The sequence below is a fragment of the Acanthopagrus latus genome, chromosome 4, assembly GCF_904848185.1.
Source record: "Acanthopagrus latus isolate v.2019 chromosome 4, fAcaLat1.1, whole genome shotgun sequence".
Taxonomy (NCBI): Eukaryota; Metazoa; Chordata; class Actinopteri; order Spariformes; family Sparidae; genus Acanthopagrus; species Acanthopagrus latus.
This window is the reverse complement of record NC_051042.1, coordinates 9,558,133-9,583,833: the sequence shown is the minus strand read 5'-3', so window position 1 is coordinate 9,583,833 and position 25,701 is coordinate 9,558,133. Positions and strand designations below refer to the sequence as shown.

At 38.2% G+C, this 25,701-nt stretch overlaps 2 protein-coding genes across 3 annotated transcripts; both read left to right on the top strand.

Moving 5' to 3' along the window:
* The first annotated feature begins 586 nt into the window (after positions 1–586).
* On the top strand, positions 587–13,435 carry LOC119018197 (adhesion G-protein coupled receptor G2). Its single transcript, XM_037095686.1, has 14 exons — positions 587–626; positions 1,262–1,323; positions 2,449–2,667; positions 2,884–3,055; positions 4,106–4,271; positions 4,888–4,998; positions 5,145–5,264; positions 5,708–5,756; positions 8,006–8,118; positions 8,290–8,405; positions 8,646–8,914; positions 9,315–9,420; positions 12,214–12,542; positions 12,651–13,435. Exons 2-14 carry the CDS (start codon positions 1,272–1,274, stop codon positions 12,761–12,763), a joined length of 1,935 nt encoding a protein of 644 aa, XP_036951581.1. The 5' UTR covers positions 587–626; positions 1,262–1,271; the 3' UTR covers positions 12,764–13,435.
* A 148-nt stretch (positions 13,436–13,583) lies between these two features.
* LOC119018199 (adhesion G-protein coupled receptor G1-like) lies at positions 13,584–21,973 on the top strand. 2 transcript variants are annotated; one of them, XM_037095690.1, is made up of 12 exons: positions 13,584–13,772; positions 14,106–14,172; positions 14,636–14,732; positions 14,853–14,993; positions 15,855–16,022; positions 16,339–16,393; positions 16,485–16,576; positions 17,120–17,238; positions 17,845–18,125; positions 19,528–19,630; positions 19,811–20,130; positions 20,220–21,973. In XM_037095690.1, the coding sequence occupies exons 1-12, from the start codon at positions 13,715–13,717 to the stop codon at positions 20,333–20,335; spliced, it is 1,617 nt and encodes a 538-aa protein (XP_036951585.1). In that variant the 5' UTR covers positions 13,584–13,714; the 3' UTR covers positions 20,336–21,973. The 2 variants fall into 2 exon arrangements, with proteins under 2 accessions (XP_036951585.1, XP_036951586.1); XM_037095691.1 differs by lacking the exon at positions 14,636–14,732 and having other exon boundaries at positions 13,636–13,772.
* Positions 21,974–25,701: the final 3,728 nt, after the last annotated feature.

The following is a 25,701-nucleotide window of genomic DNA, read 5'->3' as shown; positions in this document are numbered from 1 at the left end:
GCAAACATGCTGGAGCTGACTCATGTAGGTGGCTCTTGAATGATATCATGAAATATTCTAACAAAAACAAATTCCGTCATTTGTATCACATGGTGGTGTGCTCATGAAATGTGTTATAATTGTGGTGAGGGGTTTTTGCCTAACTTGTGTACATAGCAGCTCTTCAGTGTTTTCATCATGTATATATCCTAAATATTTCATATATTTTCCACAATCCCAGTGTGTGTGTGTGTGTGTGTGTATTTGAATGTTTGCAGTGCAGTTTGTTAACCATAAATAATTCACCAAAGTTAATATACCTAATGCAAACAGCATGGAACTTTATCATCTTATGTGTTTTTCCAAACCGTGATGTTATTGTAGAATATATGACATCTCTGTTGACAGACCTGGCTTGCTGTAATAGTGGAGTTTTGACTGGGACATCAGTTCCTCTCCTGTAAACATTAACAAACTTACCTGCACTCATTTTGTTTTGCAGTGATAAAAAAAACTACTATTTGCATAAAACAAATACCTCCACCAGATCAAACACAAGAATGATTGTATTTTACTTTAAGTTCCCAATCATGAAGTGACACAACCAGCACAGCTCAGTGCTCTGTTTCATCTGGGTCACCTCAGAGGTAAGAAGGGAACAACTCTATGTTCACCGAGCAACAATGTAAATGTTTGTAAATGTTGTCTTTTTTTTAATTATTGGGGTGTACACTGGGTGTTTCTGTGATCATCTTGTGAAATTTATGACTGAGTAATTGTTAAAGGTTTAAAATTAGACATTTTGATTAGTTTTATTGACAATGATTTGGATGGAATCTTGATCATGGACTTAAGATTTTCCTTTAGTTGGAGCTGTACGACAGATTTTCTGCTATTTGGTCAATGATATGGTCTAAATCCATTGCAAGTATGTCAAAGTTTTGCTTGTTTAACATTTCGTTTTACCATCCAGAGAATTTCGCCCATTTTTGTCTGTGTTATTCAGGAGTGGACTAGATTACTTGGAGTTAGAAAGACAGGAAATAACCAAAACTTCTGTGACTTTTTGAATATTAAAATGTTTTTGTTTTTGTTTTTTTTTTGTTTAGGGTTTTTTTTTCTGACTTTGGGAGCTGGACAGTAATATTTGTGTATATTAAATTTCCTGTTACTTACAAAACGTTTGGACACTTGATGCTTTATTGTTATCAGCATCTCACAGCTGAGATAAACTGCACATATCTGCGACAAAAATGATTTATTTCATCCGTCACATGTTCAGTGGAAATACAATGGTCCCCTTACTGCTCTTCATGCTGCTCCAAGAAACCCTGGCTGACAAAGGTAAGACAGATATTGTAATGTGTTTATTTGAAGCCAATTGTGATATACATTTTTACTAATCCAAAACTAAAACAAGGTACCTGAAAACAAAAAACAACTATTATCCGGTCAGCCTACGTCAGTCATAACAGCAGTGAAACAGCACACAACAGAACTGGCCGAGAACTGGTTAGATGAGAAAAAAAGGAAAGGAAAAACAGTAGAGCTTGTAACTTTACTCAGCGAAGGTGACAAAAGTGCTGTAATTCCACTTAAACCGAGAGACCACTAAAACTCCTCACACATTAACTGAGAAAAAATCATGATAAGCTAGATTTCCAGTGAGAACATATGCAGCTGAATTTCTTGTGACCTTTCTGTTGAAATAAAGAAGCTTGGATTCAAGCAGGATTCAACCACATCTGAGAGCAATGTTTAACACTCTGAATGTAAGAATGAATAATGTGATTAGGGATGTAAATAGTATTTAAACCATCCACCTGTATTTAAATCGGTGTGTTATAAAACACTGATAGACAAAAGTTAGAAGTAAATTGGCTTCTCTCGAAGAAGAAGAAGAAGAAGAAGAAAAAAATCTGGAAATGCCAAACTTGTATTTCCTGCTTTGAATTCTAGATATTCCTTACCATAACATATCTACTAAACTATTAATGAAAGAACCACTGTGTCTTTTTGGAGAAGAAATTCAAGCTCTGTAATAATTACAATATTAATTAGGAACTGATACAAACTCAGAAATGTGTATTTTTCTGTCAGTGAATAAACAAGCTGTTGTTGGGGGAAAAAGAGGGTCCCAAGAACACTGTTTGAGAAAGGTGGCAGGGTCCACCACATATAAAAAAGTGTTTGTTTATTTAGTGTGTTTAAGCAGAAAAGAATCAGCCAATGAAGTTCTGTGTCCTCTCACTAAATTGTTGTTCCCCAAAACTACATTGTGCACCTTTAACTCAAAAAAAAACTAAATCAACTCATACTAGATTTTTTGTGACGACTTGGAATACATTTTCTACATTTTCTTAATTTCACAATAAAACATCTAGTAAAGCATGATTTAAGACTGTGACTGCAGACATGTCAGATACAGTATATTGCATTTGTGCCTCTTCCTTCTCTTTCTGTCTTCAGTTCATCTCGACATTTCTAATAATGTCATTCATGCTAAGATGACGGGGGTTGACATCGTAGATGACCTCTCTGGTAATGTCAGATGTGTGGTGGGAGATCTTCAGTGTTTCTTTCACTGTGTTGAGTTCAACATCATGGCGTGGTTCAGTGGCTCATCTGTTAACTTCGAGGCTGATGTGAATAACCTTAGTGACAAGATCGTCTACAGCTTTTCTGAAAGTAAGTGTACCATACCTCGAATAGACCGTTGACTCTGTACATACAGGTCTCAGAAACTGCAGTGCAGTCCCCACAGACAGAAGCACATATGATATTGATCAGACATGAATGTTGTTGAGATTCTGACTAATATCTATCCACAGCTACTATCTCCAAAAACAGGGTGGTTTTGCTTTGTGTCTGCATCTCAAGTCTGATTCCTCTCGCACTTTTCAGATGGAGGAAAATGCACTCTATACCCCTGCAAGGCAAACATTATTGTACCACTGATTACTCAACTGGATGGTGGGAGCTTTTATCAAAAGGAAATGATATTTATCCACTCTGTACGGGATTCATGTCCACAGCTCTTCAGTAGCAGCTATGAAGTCAGCGCAGCCTTTATCACGTAAGTTTCACACCTGTAGCAGGTGCTCCTCTGTCTGCTGCTCCATAGACTTTCATATGACATCACACTGTTTTCTCTGAAACCGCCTTTATACACGCAAGCAGCACGGCAATGTTGGTCTGTCAGTGGTTCCCAGAGGGTGAATGGAGGATGGAAAAAAAAAAAAAAGATACATCTCTCACTATTGGTTTCTTCTCCTGCTGTCAGATATCAGAGGTCAAAAACATGATAGATTTAGTGTCTTCATCGTGGGCCCACCCAAACATCTAATCACAACTCTGACCAACACAGGAGACTAAGATGAAGAATTTGTCCTATTTTTTTTGTCAGCTCAGGAACAATTCATTCTGAACACTGGCCTGAAGCAGTGCAGCGCAAATAGAGAATTAATACAATACATGAAACAATTAATAAATATAATAATGATAATAATAATAAGAAGAAGAATACATTCTAATTGTGTATCCTACAATGACACCCAGTACTGCAGGTTGAAGTTGGTAGATTGCCTACTTATAAAAACAGACAGGGAAAAACACTTTAACACAAAACTAGATACAAAGGCTCAAATAAATGAAGAATAACGTGATTTAACTCCCTTGTTTTATTAGATATCGACATTTTAAATACCTCTAGACCTGCAGTACTCTCACAGCCCACTTGAGGGCACCTGACATACATTACAGTTTATAGATACATTGTAACACCAGTGTCACTGGTGAAATATGTTTTTTTACTGGCAGAACAGAAGCCTCTTCTCTCCTCTGTCTTGAATTTAAATGCATCCTCGATAATAGCCAAACTTGATCAGTCTCTGGGTCAGCAGCCGAAAGGCGAGAAGAGGCTTTATTAGCAGAATCGAAAGCACCCAATGAGAAAATCACAAGGAACATGAGGAAACTGTTTGACATTGAATAACATTCTAAAAATGTATCTTTAAATATATAACTTATAACCTCTGTAAATCGTCAAACTGTGATGATGAGAAGATGGTGAAGAGAAATTAACATTTCAACTCCAAATGAATTCCTTCCCATTGTCTCTGTGCAGTGTGGAAAGGCAGATAATCCATAACATCGTGGAAGCAACCCGGCTAGAAGCTGGAGGCTCCAAACACTATAACCTGAGGGTCCTGTCTCTGAATGTGGTCAGCGTCAGCGAGGCTAACCACAGTTCTCTGGAAACCAACTCCTTGATAGCGATGGAAGCTCCACAGGTACACAAGTTGTGTGGGATGCTAAATGGTGCTGTCATAATTTTTGGCTGTGCTATGTCAGTTTTGTTTTAAAGGGTAGCTCCACCAATTTTACACATCAGGTCTGATGTGTGAAAATAGTAATACAAAGCTATTTGTGGCAGCAGAAGAAAATTCATGTAATCTGATAAATTGCCTTCGGTGATGTCACCCAGTGGTCTCATTGTGGGTAATTTAGGCACCAGGTTTTAAAAAACAGTCCACTGGTCTAGCATTGCACTCCTACGATGCTGTTGGACTCATTGTGGCAGTTAAAAAACATTTGATGAAAATCGATATAGTAGGACCAGAGATACAACTTTTTTATTCTACGCATTCTTCTTCCTTTCCAGAACCCGGCACCTTTATTACCCATAATGCACCTAAGCCACTGAGCGTTGTCACTGGAGGCAATGTATCAGATCACATTCAGCTTCCCCTGGAGCCACAAAAGGCTTAATATTACTTTCTTCACATATGCAGTAGTAGTCCCCAAGACCTGTAAACACACTTTAATGTGTAAAATGTGGTGTAGCTACCCTTTAATTGCAAACCACAAACTTCTTTACTTTGACATTTTTTTCATTCCCACTGTTAGCTGCTGCCTCAGAACAAGTCAACCATCCCTGACATTTGGTTGCCTGTGGAGGCCCTGAAGAAAAAGAGCATCATTGGTTTGGTCAGCTACATGCGGCACAGCCAGTTCCAAGTATATCCTTTATCCAGTTTACTCCAATACGCATTCAAACTGTCATGATACAATCTCTAATTTACATTTATATTTAGCATGGAATATATATTTTATAGTGCTCTGTGTTTTTCTTGATGACTGCACTGAAACTGTCTCCTCATTAGTTTGGTGATGGAGTTATCTCATCGATGGTTGTCAGGATAGAGGTAATGGGGGAACGTCTCCATAATCTCAAGAACCCAATCAAGATGATCTTCAGAATTCTCCAACACACAAACATGGGTGTAAGTCTATTTTTGCATGCATGCCATGCCATTTTATGATGCATAGCAGCATTTTAAAGAGTTGGCCATTGGTAAATGTGGTTTAAAGTTAGTTACAGCTCAGTGTGTGTGCAATCTGTGCACTTTCACTCGTTGCAATTTCAGATCTGCAGTTCATCAAACTCCATGTCAATATTAATCAAATCTAAAGCGCTATGTATTTACTACATCAACACAGATTATTTGCAAATGATTGCTTTCTGTTTTCATTTGCCTTTTGAAGTGTCACAACTTTTTGGGAATGTGGGTGAAGAGAACTGATTTTACAAAATTTTGCAACAACCTTATGCCACTGGGGTTTTATTTTAACCACCCTAGATAAGGCGGGCTTTGTTGACTTCTTCTTTTGGCTGGGCAGCTTCTTGTATTTTTTAACATAACTCCAAATGTTTGTTGTTTTACAGAATGACTCAAGGCTTCAGTGTCACTACTTTGATGAACATGATCTAACGGGTAGGTGTTTATTAGTTTTAGCTTACAGTATAAACAGCAAAACACTAAAATTGCATGGTAGTTACTATTTATCATTTTTATCACATTTATCACTCAGTGACAAATTAAAGAAAATATAAAGGTCCCATAATATGCTAGTCATTGAGGTGGCCTGGCCAGGTTAATATATTTTTGGCAATTTGTTCATATAAGTTGCAGCTGCCCGCAACAACACCGCCATGGAAAGAGACAAAAACATTCTTACTGTAAGTTTGTTGCTGGAAATTACTTCATACTGTTCTGATCTTTAAGATCAATTTGTTTATTCAGTCATGAATATGAAGAAAGTTTGAAAAGAAATTAATCTTTGAAAATCTATCTCTTCCCGAAACTACTTAGTGCACTTAGTGAGTCTAATATTTGCAACATAATCCAGAGTGTATGTGTGTATGTCTTCCAAAAGGTTTTAAAATTAATTCATATTTACGATTCATGCTGGTATGCTTAAAGTCAATGTTGTTCTGATGTTGCAATGTTTTTACCTAATTATCCATTTTGGTGGTTTATTACATAATGCACCAAGTAGTATTACATCATGTAATAATGCCCCATTATGTTATGTAACACATTTTTAATTCATTATGTAATAATCTGCCACATTTTGTAATAAAATTCTTGAATGCAATATATAATAAACTTTGCTGCAATTTGTAATAAGTTCTTACATATTGCATCAGTAATTACAAAATGCAGGTGTTGCACTTTTTTTGTCAAGGAAATCTAATAATTTGGTGCATTATATAATAAACCACCAAAATGGATGTCTTAATTAGGAAAAAAAACATTATACCTTCAGAACTGTAGTAGACTTATATATATGGAAGTACCGAAGGGTATGCTGCCATATCAGAAAACAAAAACAAAAAATGAGTATCACGTTATAATGTGATAAGTTACATTATTGCATAATGTGGTGCAACATGCACCTTTAAGGTCTCTTAGGACCCCTCAAAATCCCAACCTGCTCTAATTGGTCAGCTATCGCAAGCCTGAGTAGGCACCATCCACTGCGTTTTCATATCAGTTCTGCCGGTGTTTTTGAAACCACCAACCCCAGCTGGATCTTGGGGGGGCTAAACTGGCGGCGACTGTATTTGTGTGACATTCCAACCCTACAGGTTGTAAGACCTTACACCTCATTTGAGGGCACAGTGAGGATGAGGATGGGCTTTTTGCATTTCTACATGGACTGAGTGTTTTCACACTTTGACATAAGTCATAGAGGACCTTCACCTGCTTACAACTTAAAAAAGACATGGAACCTCACTTGATCCCTTAAACGTTGTCAATTTTAACAAAATGAATGCAAATAATACATCTTAAAACAGGTTCACAATCATGTGTAGCATATCACTGTTTTATCAGCCATAGATGATCTATAATAACATGTCAATTTAAAGTCAAACGGTGTACAAATCATTTATGAAACCTAAGAGAAACTGAAACAATTTCATAAATACATTGATATATGTCCAGCCCATTCAAATATGTATGTTTATGTATATAAGCAACATATTTTGGCATGTGTCACACACTGTATATTATCATTTATACATATGACATATATGTATTTGTACAAATGTGCACATCGGCTATATACACATGAATAGAATGTCATGGAAAATGCATCATTCATGTACATGTACATACATGTACATTTACTAATTCTGTTATTGGTATTTCATATATGTTAAAGACATGTCCTTACATATTATTTACATATTGTTAACATGTATGGCTGCAGCATATACTACCATATAAAAAAAAAATCAAAGCATGACCATTTTTCATATATGTACATATACAAATGTTATTTCATTGTCATAAACTTATATCTCCAAATATCCAAGCATGTATGTATGTTACAATCAAATGATGCCTTCAAGGTAACATAATTGCAGGATCACTCTTGATATAGGGTGAATTATGCCATATATCATATTACTTTATGAAAGGAGAACATTTTAATTTGCATGACAAGAGAAATATAATGACAGAAGGTGGAGTATTTATTTCCATGTGTCAAGGTTGCACTAGATGATAAAATAAGTTTCACACCATTCCTTTTTTCACATGAAAAGTTCTGTGTGCGATTGTTTATAGTCTACTGATATGCCTATTGTATACCTTGTCCATCTAGAGAATTGTCAAAAAGGCAATTAGTAGAATTGCCTGATTAAATTAACTAAACTGTGATGTTTCCCTGCTAGTTCCAGGAAATTGGTGGAAAACTGATGGATGTGAGACGCTCAACATGACCAACAATAATCAGACTGACATTATTTGCAACTGTAACCATGCAACACCATTTGCTGTCCTACTGGTAAGGAGACACACTTGATTTGACTGACTTGTTCCTGATCAAATATTTACCAATGAGTCAAGGCTTTGTTAATTTGGCATCTTTCATACAAGACATAAACACAGAAGATTATCATGTCATCTTTCATCATCTTTATTCTGTTTTGTAACCACTGTTCAATTTTTTCGATAGATCAGAGAAGAAATTTCTGGAATCCACTGGAAAATACTGTCATACATCAGTTACGTAGGCTGCAGCCTGTCTGCCCTCTTCACTGCTTTGTCCCTTGTGATGTATGTCTTCACTCGGTATGTATACATGTATTCTAAGCTTTTTTTTTCAGACCAGATGATAGCTGATGTCCAAAAAATGGTACTGACATCAGACATCAGTGAAACACTTCTAGTACTGCTGGTAGTCTCAGTGTTGTCTATACGCAGAGGCACATAAAGCACCAAACACAACCTTACCGATTATCATAAAACACTGATCTTGCCTGTGCCGGTATTCTTGTCATATGCGCTGTTTCCATTCTTTCCCTCCTGCAGGAAACACAAAATGGATTACTCCATCTCTATCCATGTATCTCTGAGTGGGGCCCTGTTACTGCTCAATACAACCTTCCTACTGACCGAGTGGGGGGCGACGGTGAAGCCAGACTGGGTGTGTGTGTTTATCGCGGCATTTATGCATTACTCCTTGCTCTGCTGTTTCACTTGGATGGCTATAGAGGCACTTCACCTCTATCTGCTGCTGATAAAGGTGTTTAACACCTACTACAAACACTACCTGATCAAGTTGTCTCTGGCTGGATGGGGTGAGTACTGCAAGAGCATCTACTGTATATGGTGCATGCTGGTGTTTTGTGTGATGACTCACATGATGACAGCAGTGTAACCTAGAATAAGGACAGGAAGCCCCAAGAACATATTTGGTTTTTCAGAATGACTAATAAAGGAATGGAAATCCACTGAGCTGAAAGCCTAGAGGATAGCTGGACTTTAACCTTCATATGTAATTGTTTAACTTCTTTCAAGGGTACTCAACACTTAGTAAATATCCCTAAAAATCTGATGATCACTACCTTTTTATTTTTAGATTTGTGATCCTACTATCAAACTGGAGTACATTGTAGTGTCGCCATAGATATCTTGATGTGATTCCTTATAATTAACAAGCTGTGTGTGTGTGTGTTTGTCTTTACATGTGTTTCTCAGGGATCCCTGGTGTAATCGTGGCAGTCTCTCTGGGACTGAAGGACTTCAAACAGTTCTATGGAGTTACACAAGTGAGCATGGCCAACACCGACCAAACTAGCGCCATGTAAGCAAATCTCAACTGTGTTTAGATTAATTAAACTGATTATTTCCGTTGTCATGTATTTGGTGGGGTAATAGAAACGATCAAATTTACCACCATGAATCCAAAGCATTAAAAAAAAACATCCCAATCTGATCACATGCAATCACAGAGCATGGGAAGTATTGCATTTATGTCCTTCATACATGATAATCATTCATACAATTATGTTTGTATTGTAGGGTTTTGGCTGTTTTCATACGGCTTTAGCACAAAATGTTGGGCCATTGTGAATTTTCAACATGGCAGCCATGGTGGCCATTTTAAGAATGGCCGCCACTGACAACAGTATTCAGTTTAATTTTCTTATTAGCATGGTATAGAATATGATGTTGATGATCTTGTTAGTTAAATGTATTTCCCATACCTTTGAACACTGTTTTTTTTTTTTTTGTTTCTGCAATAGCTTCTGACCAAGATTTTAGGGTTTTGTCCGTTGCACCATGAGACTGTGCAACTAAGAGCTCCAGAGTTAAAATGTCCAACAGGAGGTGCCACCAGTGATCTAATGAAAGAGTATGTGGTGGTTTTCACCGTACTACCAGCATTTCCTTTGCAGCATGGCCAGAAATCCAAATTCTCTTATCATGTATTGACATAGGGAATTGAGAATTATCATTTGATAAACATAGTACAGGACAGCAAGGGACCACCTTGTTAAGAATTTTAGATAAGTATTTCGTCACTTGAGACCAAACTGTACTCCAGGGCATTCCTAAAACATATGTGTAAAAGTACCTATAGTACCTTGCGTGAGGAGTTGGCAGAGGCGTTTCTAGTTTCATTAGGTGTCTGAGTTTGGGAGTAAGGTAAGTTCTGTGTACAATTTTTAAGTGTATGGTTTGGTGACTGGGATTTTTTGACGCTTGAATAACATTTTTCCACACTGTATCCCATGCTACTGCAGAAGTAATGAAGCCATAATCATTCTGCCAGGATGTTTAGATCGTGATTGGTTTGGCCTGCAAAATTTTGGAATACAATGCTGATATGCTTCCTCTGGTGCTGGTGGTATTGTGCAGTTGTTTTGTCAGTTCATGTTTAGAGCGCTCAGAGCTCCACAGGACCCCATAGGTCTTCAACGCAGTACGGAGCTGCAGATAAAGAAAAAAGGAATAACCAGGTAGATTGTAATGTTGCTTTAAATATTGGAATGTACAGAGACCTTTGGTGAGAAATAGCTGTCCCAATAAATGGATCCCAAAGTTTGACCATATTGGATAGGCCGCTGGTCGACCACTAAGAATAAATTGTGATTGTGAAAGATTGGAGTCTGATAGTGCCATTTATTATTTATGTTAGTGTATTTAATCACCAGCTTCCAAGTGACCAGGACCATAAACATTGTAATTGTAATAAAGTTTTGTATATTGCATATAATTAGGTCGATGTCCATAAACAAATGGTAGTCAGTGGTGGCCATTTTGAAAAATGGCTGCCACGGCTTGCAATGATCGGTCACGGTGTGTGCCTGTGCCCAAAGTGTGATCAGATTTTGACACTTCCTATTGGCCTCATGTCGACCTGATCAGTTCTTTAACACTTTCACATGACCTCAGCTCAACAGTGAGTTCCTTAGCAATTTTCATTAGATCTCTAAACTTGAATACATCATGGTTACACCTTACATCTCCTTTAACTTTGCAAAGTTGATACTTATTCAAGAATGATCAGCAGAGACAGAATGACAGACAGAGCCTTGAGTGTAAAACTTCCTCTTTTTCAAAGATACACCATGTTGCCATTTCCTCTTCACTTCCGATTTCAACACACCTTTAATGTAATGCTGTAACACTTTCCAATGAATTTATGGCAAACACCATGCAGCAGGCAGTTTTGATATGTTTCAGAATTATCTCAGGACTATGTATAATGTCCCTTTCTTGTATTTGTGTCCGGCAGGAGTGTATGACTCTCAACGTTTCTGATACTGTCTCCATGTGTGTACATACTGGTATTTATATTAGACAGGAGTAAATGGATCTCAACTATTTTGACAATTCATATATTCATACACACATACATACATTTACAAATACAAATATACATACATACCCACGTACATACATACATATATACATACACATCATACATAGATACATAAATATATACATACTTGCATTTAGAAAAAAAAAACATTAATTCATACATACATAAATACATACAAACATACGTACGTACGTACGTACATACATACATACATACCTGCATTCATACATTCATACAAACATACATGCAAATACACACATACATTTATAAATACAAACATAGGTACGTGCATTAATACATACATACAGTACATCAGATCAGTATATGAATGCACTCATTTATTCCCACATAACACCATCCGTACATATAAATATACATAAGATAAAATTGGGATAAAATCATAATATTGGTTCATTTGACAACACCTGTAAGCACTGGCTGTAACATCAAGTGTGATTTACTGTAACAAAAAATATTAATGCAAGTGAAAGCTAACTCAATCCAGCAAGGAAATGGCGGACTCTGCCACTAACTATTTGATACAGAGGTAATTAAAAATGTAAATACATTGAATGCCAACTATTGAAAATTTCAAACCCAGAATTTAATTTCATGAAAATCTTAAGGATTGAAACTTTAAATATGAGACAGTGTTTCTGTTCTTTTCAAAGACAGTTATTTATTTATCTTGTATAAATGGATAGTCTTTTCTTCCATGTTGTCAAACTGTATTCTGACTGTCCATTGGGTTTACTGCCTGTCTTACAGCTGCTGGATCACAGATGAGTCCTTCTTCTACTCCCTGACCTTGGTGTATTTCACCCTTATATTCATCTTCAACACTGGCATATTGATGACAGTGGCCTCTAGCATCTGTAAGATGAAACAGGCATTCAGGAGCAACTCAAATCTTGGCGGCAAGGCTGAGGGAAAGACTCGGGGAGATCCACAGAGGTTCAGGGAGTCCTGCAGGAGTGGCCTCACCATGTTAGGTCTTACCTGCTTGATGGGGACCACCTGGGGCCTGGCCTTCCTGGGTTCAGGATACGTCAACTACCCCATTCTCTATCTTTTCTGCATCCTCAACTCCACACAAGGTCTGCAGTCATGTCTGTCTCTGTTAAAAATGTTTTACCTCTTCAGTTTGTTTACTAATTTTACCTTTGACAAGATCCAAATTCAATTCATGCTGTCTCTCTGTCAAGGGTTCTTTATCTTTCTGTGGATCTGTCTGTCAGCCAAGAAGCAGAGGAAGAGAGATATGGAGGTCAGAATGAGTTCATCTCCTGGCAAGACTTCAGCAACCAAATCTGATTAGATCCACTTTCCTGCCAGTGGTCAAGACGATAAAGTGCACATCACTGACAGCAATGCCACTTCCTGTACCCATAGCAGCTCTAACTCACACATATAACCATCCTGTAACTAGCTAGGTTTCTGTTTCTCTGTACCTTTAAAACTGTCCTAACATAAACACAAACATTAGCTTTAGGTCTGTCAGCTTAAAGTCAATACTGTCATTAAGATAAATCAGTTTGCTACTGCATGCTGTACATGTATTTTTGAATAAAGTTATCATCTATCAGTGTAGAACAATGGTCTCATGGTGCCAATCATTGAAGTTGTATGAGTTGTTATGAATCACTGATGTCACGTCATCGAATTATTTATTTTCATTTCCCCATCTGTTCTGCCAGTTTGAGAAAATTGTATGTTGTGCAGGTCTAAGTTTCGCTTCCACTTGTGTCACTTGACTTGTTGATCATTGTGACTTGTATTTTTTGTCTTTCGTCTGCTGGTTAACAGTGACATTTGTAGACTTCCTCTTTTCTCAAAGTTCGTTTGTCTACGTCTAAGTCTAGTAAGATATTCAAATAACTTCTCTCTTTGAACAGTTAGAGTCTTATTGTAAGTGTTGGATTATTGATTTCCTGTTTTTCAGTCATAACTTTACCAATATAGATTTGACAATAATGTATTAATCCACAATGTGACATTTCATTCTATCTTTAGCAAATAAGTATGTCAGATAGATTTTCTAACTACAGCAGCTTAAAGAAAGTATTATTAAAAGACAAGAAAGAAACTCCTGTCATATGAATCACTTCCTGTCCCTATGAGCCATCCACCCCCACTCCACCACCACCATGAGGTACATGTGAGATGACAGATGTGAAACTTCCTTCTCGCCTCATTAAGCAAATCTTCAACCAGCAGAACTATGCGGTTCATTCACTATAACATCTGGGTTGAAGAACAGTGAGGCACGATGTGGATTACTCGTTTTTTCATCACACTCACCTGGTTATCTCAGACCCGTGCTGGTGGTGAGTTGCTCATTGTGGTTACTGTTTGTTTATCATATCCATTTGCTTATGACGTGAATGCTGTTTTCTCTATTAATATATCAAGGTCGAAGATCACCAAATCAAGACGAAAATAAAGTCACTCCTGGTCCTCTGTCACCCGACATTAGGGACTCTTACCAAACTAGTTGTGCAACAGTAAAAAGCGTTTCTCACAGTTAGTGGTGCTCAAACGCTCATGTCTGTCTGTAGTGACAACTGTCTCTTAAATGTTTTGTCTTATTCAATGTCAATCTCACACCAGGCGTCTCCATCAATGTACACTATTTTTGACTCTCTCATTTTCTTTCTCAGTCACTCAGACAGACATCTGTGAAAATGTCATCGCCGAATGCAAAGGAATGGCTGTAGCCTGGACCAGGTAACTCATAGAGTGGATATTAAGGTGGCGCTGTAGATATCACAATTGGTTTTGTGAACACATCAATTCTTTCTCATACACTAATGATAAGTGTGGTTGTGCTCTGCTGTCTTATGAATGATGGGATAGCTTTGACATGATTGACAGACCCTGACACAAAACAATAAGTATATAAACAAAAATTTGATGTGCAGGTCGAAGATTATCACTATATACATATACATAGTGATAATCTTTGATTTTTTATATATATATGTGTGTGTGTGTGTGTGTGTGTGTGTGTGTGTGTGTGTGTGTGTGTGTGTGTGTGTGTGTATATACTGTATATATATACTGTATATATACATACATACATACATACATACATACATACATACATACATACATACATACATACACATTAAAGTAGTTATAATAATGTAGTTATTGTATTGTATTGAATATGCAAATTGTGTGTTGGTAGGTGTTATGAGGACAGAATTGCAACTTGTAACCAAAGTAACACAAGAAGTTTGATGGTCAGTCACTTCATTCGAAAGAATGTGACCTCATTTCAAGAGGTGAGGTTCTTAAAGATTATGTTTTGGAATTCTATTTTGTCGCTGTTGTTGTTGTTGAAAGTACATGTTTTTTCCTTGGTGAAAGAATTTTTTTTTCTTTTTGGAAAATGTGGTTTTTAGGTTGAAGTGAATCCCACTCTTGATCACAGGGTTCACATCCCATCCTCAGCTCTCCAAAGGAGCAGAGGAGCTGGGTCTGAGGACAAGATACTGCTGGTGGCCACTGTGATCGACAGCTATTTCTTCGAAGACAACCCAAAGGTACAAAAATCTGAGTCCTTTTAAGTGAGACCAGGCAATCCCTCTTTTATTGCCCTTGATGTATTTAAGAACAATCATATTGCAAATGTAGGTACAGGGAAGTAGAAACACAGAGAATTTTTAGCTTTTAGAAAGCTGATCTAAATGTTCAAATGCTCTAGAGGATCCAAGAGGATGTATAGAGGATCTGAATATTATCATACATTGACACTGGTTAGCCAGTTGGCTCTCTCTGTATTATAATACTCGGCAGCATTTGCCCCTCATACTGATTTGCATTGATGTCCATGAACTCGTGCTTACAGTCAGCCTTTGTGTACTATGTAAATCAAGGAGGAAATTGTTGGTCATGTTCCAATTCTTCCACATGTTTTGGAAGTCAATTTGGTATATGTCTTATTAACATGATCCTTTATTAATCCATAATGTGTATGACTTTATATTGATGTCCTTGAAATAAGCATCAGTTAATAGGCAATAGGGCCCTTATAAATCCATATTAGCATTGGTAATAGCTAAACTGTAATACATTTATAACTATAGTAAATAGGTGTAAGTACATAATTAACTCCTAGCAAATGCATAATAGAGTATGTGTCAATCATACCAAAGTAACAAAAAGCTTAGTGGTTTAATAATGGTATAATATGTTAGTTAGTTAAACTTGTGTTGTGTGAATGTGTTACATTAATGCTATTATTAACAATTATAAGACACTCATGAGGTTTTTCTTTTTTTATTAACATTCTTAGGTAGTCTAGACACTTCTAACATGTTTCATACTGCTTTTAAATGTCTTGCAATAAAGCTCTACCCATTAATGTCATGTGTCCCCTCTGACACCCCTGTCTATAATTTCAGCCCAGCCCCCCTCCAGGAAGAGGAAGAGGAAGAAAAGTTCTACCAGTCCAGCCTAACCACATGCGAGGCACTGTTATGGGAGGCCTTGTCCTGGTGGTGAGAGCAGGAAACAATCCTGTTAGAAACCTCCCACAACCCATCACATTAATCTTCAATCACAAAAAACAGGTAAAATCACAGATCAGATGAGGAAAAAAAACAAAATGTCGTCTTTACAAGCTGGCACATGTATCATTGCACCAGTGCACGTTCTCATTCGAAAAGCTGAGAAGGAGAATGTGTTGTGTGAAGTTTTGTTTTTTTTTTTCTCAAACACTGTGTTAGAGTTTAGGCTGTTGGATTATTTTGATCTTCATACCTTAAGTAGCACTACTTTATCAACACTCTGTTTACAATCAGGTAAAGTCACAGATACAGATGTGCTCGCATTATATTTGGAAAACATGTTTGTCTGTAATTCTGATATTCTGTCTATATGTTTTAGGTGGAAAATGGGACTTGTGTGTTTTGGCAAGAGTCAGAGCTAGAGCATGAAACAGGTGGGCGACATATTACAGTCAGCCTTCAGTATCTTTGTTCTGAAATAAAAAAAGATCAACTCAGATTTGTCCATTACATTTGTGCTTTTAGGTCATTGGAGCAGATATGGCTGTGATACCAACAACACAGGAACTGAATTTATTTGCAGCTGCAACCACTTGAGCTTCTTTGCTGTGCTTGTGGTAAACTTTCTTCCTACACTTTCTTGATCAGCCAGTCACAAGCTAAATAATACTAAAAAATACAAATAATTTGCCAGTAAAGAATGTTTTCATGTCTGTTTAGAAGACAATTTGTACTGTCGGTTAAGTTTGGTGCTGTTCTGAGCATTATTTGTAGCTATGAGTGGCTTTTTGGTGGCGGTTTCTTGGTGGAGGCATAGGCTGTGTATAGCGTCATCTCAAGATGACAAAACTATAATCTTGTGATCTTGAGATTTAAAGATCATTTACAAGCAGTTATTTTTGGCCTCTGTACATTTTATTTTACAGAAACAAACATTTTATGTTAAATTTGCTGCTATTATCATTCTGAACTGAGTTTGTGCTGTGTAGCTCAACAATTCTAGGCTTTCTATATTGATATATATTATGTGTATGCAAAGATTGACACACCGAACACAGCCGTACATAGCTTACAAATACAAAATAACTAGTGTCCACTGATGAGACTGGAATTAAAATACATTTTAAGTTGATTTTTTTCTGTATTTCTTTGTGTTCCAGAACCCTGAATTATTGGTGGATGAACGTAACGCTGTGGCCTTAAACTACATCACCTACATTGGATCAGCTCTCTCCGTGTTCTTCACAATCATCAGCTTGATCATTTATGTTTACCTACAGTGAGTTTTCTGTTTGACTTGATTTTTTTCTAGTCAAATATTTAATGTACATATATCATATGGTAAGTGTAACAGAGTCAGCTGTTCTCTGTTGAGACAATGGACTGCGGCAATTCTGTGATTTATTTCAAAGAACAACAGTGTTTACTTCCTGTATAAATAAAACCACAGAGCAGATCATATTTATGTAAGGAATGAAATTCTGTTTCATAAATAATCATGTCATGAGACACTGTAGATCAAACAACAGTCTAAGTGGTTGAGTGACTTCCTATCAGATGCTAAACAGCAAGTTGCACAGTTCTCCTTTTTACAGACTGACACTGAGCAAGCTTATCTGAAAAATCTGCTATCTTCTAAAACACTGTGTAAGAGTTAAGACTGTTAAATTCTCAGTAGCAGTGCTTTCTCAATGTACCAGCGCCGTGACTTAAACCCCCTCTCACCACTTCCTTTGCTGACATCTCTGACAAATGGGTGAGATACATTTCACTGACGTCTTACCAGGCCAGGTCAAGGTGTCAAAATGGCCAGATGTCGAACAGGTGCTGCTGAATAGGCTTTACAAAACTGATCATCATACGCTATATGTTGTTTCTCTTTCAGAAAAAAGCGCCCAGAGAAGGCCATCGGCGTGCATATGAACCTAGCAGGCGCGCTGCTCTGCCTCCATCTCAGCTTCCTGCTGTGCAGCTTCTGGGTTTGGCTGATGAAAGAGAAGGAGGAGGGCTGGGTTTGCAGGGGTCTGGGTCTCTTTTTACACTGGTCCCTGCTGGCCACCTTCACCTGGATGGCTCTGGAAGGGTTCCACCTCTACCTGCTCCTGGTCAGAGTCTTCAACATCTACGTCAGGAGATACTTGCTCAAACTCTGCTTGGTGGGATGGGGTGAGTAACAACAGAGGAAAGCAAAGAGCCGCAGATCTCAAAGCCCCACATTCATCGTGTGGTCTGTTTCAAAAGATTCACTACTAAAGCACAAAATCAACTGATATCTTGATGGTAGAAACAAACTGTAACCGACACAGACATATTTCAACTTTCCAAGTCAATATGGCAAACCAGGCTCCATATTTACACATCAAGCGTATAGTCACTGAAAATAGCTGCCAGCTGTGTTTGGAAATACTAAGGAAAAAGTCAAATACAGCAGAAAAGTTGTAGGCTTCAAAACCAACCAGTCAAAATGATGTACACAGTGCACATTCATGTTACAAATTCAGTCTGAAGAACATGACTGTCAATCAAGTTATTTAGTTATGTTTATGTGTTTCTTATGGCCTGTTTCTAAATACTTTGACTTCCCCCACCCCGTGGTTCTTAACAAATGTGTAAAATAATTTCCTGAAACAGCTGGGTGCTCTAGACTTTACCAAGCATTCTTCAAACAGGAGGATGTAGTGTATCTGTTGGTACCGTGGATATATGAATGGAGTACTTAAAGCAGGCTGGTGTAAGTGAGATCTGCTCAAAATCAGCTACACTGGCCATGTTGGGATATATTGCACCAATGATGTGTTTTTAATTGTTTTAGGAGAACAATGTTTTGTGACCTAGTCACTGTTGTTTTCAGTGGATCCATTCATTGTTGGTTTTGGTCTTAACGGAATATTTGGATTATGTGAAAAAATCTGATTTTGTGGCTTATGTTAATTGTCATTTTTGTGCTGGTGTTTAGTTTAACCATTAGTGAGGAAGCTGTTACATTTCCTGACACCAGCTGCTGGAGAGACTTTCTCCATTCTGTATTTGTAGTTTTTAAATATAAGGTCTTCATGTCGGACAATATATACGCTGATACCGATGTTTCTGTGATAGGCTAATATTGGCTGTTAAATCAGCCTACAAATAAATTGACCTCGGGCTCTAATATTTTGCACAATGTTCATTGTGTGTCCCTCAAGGAATTTAGATGGTGAAAGATTCCAAGGGGTCATGTGACTTAAAGTGAGCCAGCCTGAAGTGTACTGTGAGAAGCATGAGAAAACCCTGCCTGAATAAAGTCAGTCCACTGCATACAATTTAAAGGTGTATTGCTTTAATTCAGTTATAAAGAGACAGTTGTAGTGGGTAGAGAAGGAAGATAACTGGATAAAACAGAACTGTAGACTTCGAAGTGTTATGGTTAAGGTGTCCTGCGGCAGTGACCTTTGGGAGGTGTACATAGGTGTGTTGGGGCGGGGTGAAGCTCGCATTGAGCCATCCCCCCTGTTAAAACTTAACAAATCACCTACTGACCATCAAATATGCATCTTGAGGCAAATTCTGTATCTCTCTTGTCTTCATGCAGGTCTCCCCACACTGACTGCAGTGATTTGTGGGATTTCAGGTGTTTATGGCAAATACAGTCTGAAATTGATGACCGAGAACAACCACAGCTCAACAGCAGAGATGTAAGGAACCAAGAGTCGTTGTTAGAATTTTGAATATTCGACCACACAGACGGTTTGACTTCTCAGCAAAACATCTAGTGATTTTGTCTGTGCTTTACTTTATTCAACACTAACAAGCCGGTTATTAAAAATTAAGTTATAAATAAATGTTGTTGTTTTTCTTTTTTTATTAACCTGCAGATGCTGGATGAGCAGCCAGTTCCCACAGAGGCTTGTGGTCAGCTACATCAGCACTGTGGCCTTCCCGTGCCTGGTGATACTGTGTAATTCCTGCATGCTGGGGCTGGTGGTGTTTAGGCTCTGGGGACTAAGGAAAGAAGGTGGAGTAAATGAGAGCAGGTGGAAGAAGATGAACAAAGAGAAAGGGACCAGGTTATGGAAGGACTGTGCCACAGTGCTGGGCCTCAGCTGTGTGCTGGGCTTAACTTGGGGCTTAGCGAGCACCACTTACATCTCCCTCTCTGGGATCTACGTATTCACTATTCTAAACTCCCTGCAGGGTCAGTATGTGTACAATCCTTATAGAATGTATTCACTGTGTTTTTACACTTTTCTAGAAGAGTTCACGGCCTCTGTTCCTTTTTCTCAGGTGTCTTTATGTTCCTGTGGTCACTGGCTCTGACCCACAAGTCTCGGTCTGACAATGACTCCTCCGTCAGAGACCCTTCCTCTCAGAAGATGATGACGACCAGTTTCAATAACTGATAATCACAGCTAAAACAAATGTAATATCTGTTGCCTATATTAGGTGTAACTGGACTCTGCATTGTAAATTAAAAAAAAATGTGATTCTATCTATCATCAACAACAACATTTTATTAGTATTTACTGACACTGTAGTTGTTGTTGTGGATACAGTAATATCAGACATGGCGGTGCTGTTTGGCTCAGTTGATAGAGCGGCCCAATGAGTCCCGACCTGGGGGCCCTGTGCTGTGTGTCGCTCCCCCTCTCTATCAGCCTGTTTCCTGTTGTATCTTCAGCTGTTCTATCAGTAAAGTCTTGTAAAGGCCCAAAGATATATCTATAATAATAATAATAATAATAATAATAATAATGATAATAATACCAGATATGAACAGGCAAAGATGATCAAAAATCTGATTTTAAAGCTGTAGTCTGTAACATTTTTTTGTTATATTTGCTAAAATTGTCATTATCATCTGACAGAAGAGTAAGATACAGGTCAGCTGTAAAAATCCACTGCCTGTCAATCACTCTTGTGCACTCTTGTGCAGCCCCCCTCCCCGGCGCAGTGCCTACTGGGCAGTGCCTGCTCTTACCTGGTCAGATGGGTTCAAGCTCAAACTCAAATCGTAAAGAATGGCGGAGAGGCAACAGCAGAAAAATGCCCAACCATTGCCCACATCAAAGAGAAGAAATAAAAAGACTGTATAGGATCAAGGATAAGTTAGACATGACAATTCTCGTGGACCCACTAATCTTTGTGAGCAGGAGTTTGATATACAGTAGAAGCAGCTGTACTTACTGCTGTGCCCAGCAATCTCTGCCTGTTACAGTATTGTATGAAGTACCTAAGAGTCAGACTTATCAAAGATGATGTAAACTGATTACTTTGTCACTCATGCGGTCAACATTTGAGTAATTATTTTACAGCATCTGATATTAAAAGTACTTAAAAGTATCAACAGTAATATATTATATATATTATGTTATATTATCTTATTAATTTTAATGAATTAAAATGTTCATTTAAATTGTACTCATTTGGCTCTGATGTAATATGGAAAGTAACTAGCAACCAAAGTTATTGAATTAATGTAATGAGTAAAAAAAAAGTACAATATCTGTCTCCAAAATGTAGTGGAAGTATGAACTTGCAGAAAATGTAGTATCTCAAAGTACCTGAAAACTGTACTGAAGTAAAGTACTTGAGTAAATGTACTTACAGTTACATTCCATCAGTGCATGTTTTCAGGTTCACATGTGAAACTGGCAGAGTGATTCCCTCTGTTAGTTTGAACTGTTGCCTGTTGGACCAGGTTTGCTCTGCACTCCTGCAAGTTTGGAAATCCTGCCTTTTGTTCTATGAGTAATTATAGAATCATCTCTGTGAAGTGAAATGTTAGTGTTTGTGAGGGGTTTTGCTTTTTTCTCGTAATTAAGTGATGTTTGTACTTTTGCTTTCTTTTCAGGGCACTTTAGGGCAAAAGTTAAACCTGTTCTGCTTTCACTAAATCATCAGTGATATGCAAAGAATGGAGAAATGCTCAGCAAACGTTTCAACAGAGTTGTGCTCAGTGTTTGACAGAAATTAGCCTTTAGTGTGCACAAAAAAGTCAAAGATATCTTATATTTCAAAATAAAAGTGTTGCATTTATATTTTTGTTCAGAGTAACATTTCAGTCTAACAGATATTTTCCATGAAAACTAACCATAGCAGCTCAAACTAATCGTTAATCAGTTATCGTTGAGTCAATTCCAGAGTTTCTGTTATCATGCTGTTCAGTGTCCCTGATCTTCCTCTGTGTTTGCCTGTGCCTGGTATTGCTGTGATCTGATTCAACCTCAGTCATTACACTCTCACCTCGTGCATTTGGGTCCGTTATCCCTGCTCCATGATCCATCCATCCATCCATCCATCCATCCATCCATCCATCCATTGCCAATCCCAGCTGTGTCTGGGTGAGGGCAGGGTTCACCCTGGGCAAGTCGCCAGCTCATCGCAGGGCCCTCACTGATGGCAGAGGCTGCCATGAAAGGTGCCAGCCACACATCAGAAGCAATTTGGAGTTCAGTGTCTTGCTCAGGGACACTTCGACATGCAGCTCAGCTCAGCCTGGAGCTGGGATTTGAACCAGTGACCTTCCGATCACTAGCTGACCTGCTCTACCCAGGTGAGCGACATACAATGTGCCATCCCTCAGTATTTCATCCTCTTGAATAATAAAAAAAAAAGTCTAGATCTATCTGTTACATGTATATTATGGTAATTTGAGCTAGCTACCTAAAATACTAAAAAGCATAGCTTCTTTAATTTGTGGGGTTACAACAGCCTTTAATTACATGGGATGGTTCATAGATATATATCAAAATGATTAACGCATGATCTTGAGATAACATTAAGCAAAACTGCGAGCCTTGCTGTTTCCTGTCTCTTTCCACTTCCTTTTACAAATAAGACACTTTTGAGGGGTAAATTTGCTACCATCATCATTCTGAACTAAATGTACAGTGCAAAAAGGGAAGCCTTGACAAGTGTAGCACCAGTAATGAAGGATAGGAATAAGGCTTTGTGAACTGTCATTTCAGCCCTGAGCACCTCACTGTTGTTGTCATTGTAGCTTGACAGTTTGTCAATTATGGTCACAAAAATATTGGCCAAATTTCCATTTTAATATCCAGAAAATGTGTGAAAGAAACTGAATTAACATGCATCACCTCAGCCAGGTCTAAAACCTTTGTGATATTTCAACTTTTTCAATTTTGGCCTTTCCACTTCAGATTGTTGTATGCGCAGACTGATAATACACAAGTTGGTGGATGGAATCACTTAGAAGTGCAGAAAGTAGCTGTACTCAAGAGCAGTCTGCTGAACCTAATACAGTTTAAGATGAACTTTCATGATATCTTTTTTTTTTTTTTTTTTTTTAAAAGATGTATCATCAGAAGATGAAAGTAACACTGTGGCCCTTTACTATATCGCCAACTTTAGAAAGTTTTCTGTTTGACTTGGAATAACTATTTCCACTTACAATTAATAAAATCTCTTTAATGTTACGTTATGTTACTTTTAATGTTATGGAGGTCCTTGGTCCTTATTTACAGTGGACTGAAGCAATATGCGGATATTAAGTGCGTGTGTTATAATTGGATTTATTTCAAAGAACAGAGTTTTCTTCCTGTAGAGGTCAAACCACAGTGCAGACTTGTGTATAGCGTGAGATTCAGTTTTCAGGTTAAAGATCACAGTCCTGTGGCTCAGAGGGTCTTTCTAAATGACTTGTGATGATGCTCATTCCAGTTCAAAAGCCTAGTCACTGTAAAAAAAACTAGATTCTTTGTTACTGTGGTGTTGGCTGTGTCTGCTGGTTTTATTTATGTGGCTAGCACTTGGTGTGAAACATGCGAGACTGACTCACGGTATGAACCACTGCACGACACAAGAGTAAAAAAAGTCTGGCAGCAGATTAACTGTCCTGTATGCATTTGCTTTCTGTTCCTCACTCGCACAGAGGTGAGTAGCTCTGCAGTAACTTCCCACTTAGTTGTTCTTAAACAAATAACCATGTATCGGTATTTTCCTGAGCTGTGGACATAATCAACAGTGGGAATGTTTGTGGGGAATTGACTTGGAATTACACTGTGCACACAGTTGTATTGCCATGTTGTTCCTCCCTGGCTATGTTACTTAAGTCAGCTGTGTCTCTGAGTGTTCTTCATCTCTACCGAATGGACAAGCGAGCCTAAACTCCATGTGGATTTACTAATAGTTAGTAGAGAAGTTAGTAATGGGACATGGAAGACGGTGTTGATGGTCCGTGTTTTTATCTGAGTCTGAACTATCTTTGTCACCATTTACTGTATAAAATAGTGGACAGAGCCAGTGTGATGTCACCAGTTGGCCGCCCGCCATTAGCTGTAGGCCTACCAGACTCCGCCTAATTCCCGGTTAATCAAAAATGGCCAAGGAGGTGGAGCGTGGGTGGAGCTGAAGTAAGCCTCGTTGGTTAAAGCCACCAGGCCGGAAGCCAAAGGCTAATAAACTACCTGTGTTCACAAGGATGAGCAAAGTTAGGTCACTCAAAGGAGTTTTACCATTAATTGATTTGCCCCAAACTGCCAGAATAACTTGGACATTAGCTGCAACAGGTACCAAGGTCTGTGTTTGTCTGTGTTTAATCCGAGCAAAGGTATTCAGCAGCTCCATGGCTCGTTAAGGCAGGTGAGAGTGAATATAAATCCACTTTCTATCCCAAATGTTAAAAAAAAAGAAAACCAGTGGATGAAGGAAACTAGTTGCTCCTTTCCTTTGCTAGAGAGGGAGCGATAGCGGCTCGGTTCTAACTTGCGTCATGTTCCTTGGATTGTGTAGTTAGCTGGTAAGCTTTGCGTTGCAGCTGCTGGTGCTAACTGAGGTGGAATACTAGCAGGACCTCGCATCACTCATGTGAGGAGAAGTTCTTTGGACCTGCTGGAAATGCAGCTGGCAACTTTCAGCAGCTGTAGGCCCAGAAGAATCCAGGAGAGGAGAGCTCGAAGGCCGGCGGCCCTGTAGGGAACGAGGCAGAGAAGAGAGAGAACCAAGAGAAGCAGCTGGAATTTTGACTAATAAATCAAATCAGAGTTTCCGTCTGATCTGTTACCCTGACCAAGAGTTGTTCAAAGCTGAATTTGCACCTAGGTGTGAAGACTGAACTGAACTAGTTTCCCAGGATTCCCCAGAGTCCATTTTAAACATTTAAAGTCCACAATAAAGGACTGCAACTGTGGGTCCCAACAATATGATAAACCTGTTGGCAAACAAGTGCCTCTTTTGCACATGGAGCATGTATGGAATAATATATTAGTATTTGTTGAAGTCATATTTCTGTCCACCTGATAAAAATAAGTTGTTATATATTGTATCAAAAATTCACTCCACTATTTTTTCCACCAATGCTTTATTGAAAATGTTATTAGCAACCAGAGATACCAGACCATGCGCAACGCCTGGCCACACAGCAGACATGTAACGTGGGAAATGGCATAACAATAACAGACAATGTAAATTATATTCATTATTTCGTTTTGGTCTTCTTGTTTATAATATCTTTTGTTGTGAGGTGAAAATGGGAAAACACACATCAGTTTTCAATGCTTGGTTCATGCAGAAAAACAGAAAAAAACAAAATATTGACTTGTTTATTCGCTTGCCAGATCAGATGATACATGGGCCACCACCGTCAAGGTGTGTCACATTAAATTAGCTTATTATCAGATATTCCTCAAACGCAACCACAGATCAGTGTTTTTAAGGTGATGAGTGAAGGAAATCTACTTTGACGTTCTTATGACACTCGATGCTTCTGGGTAGAATTTTAAAATAGGGAAAAAGAACATCATGTTAC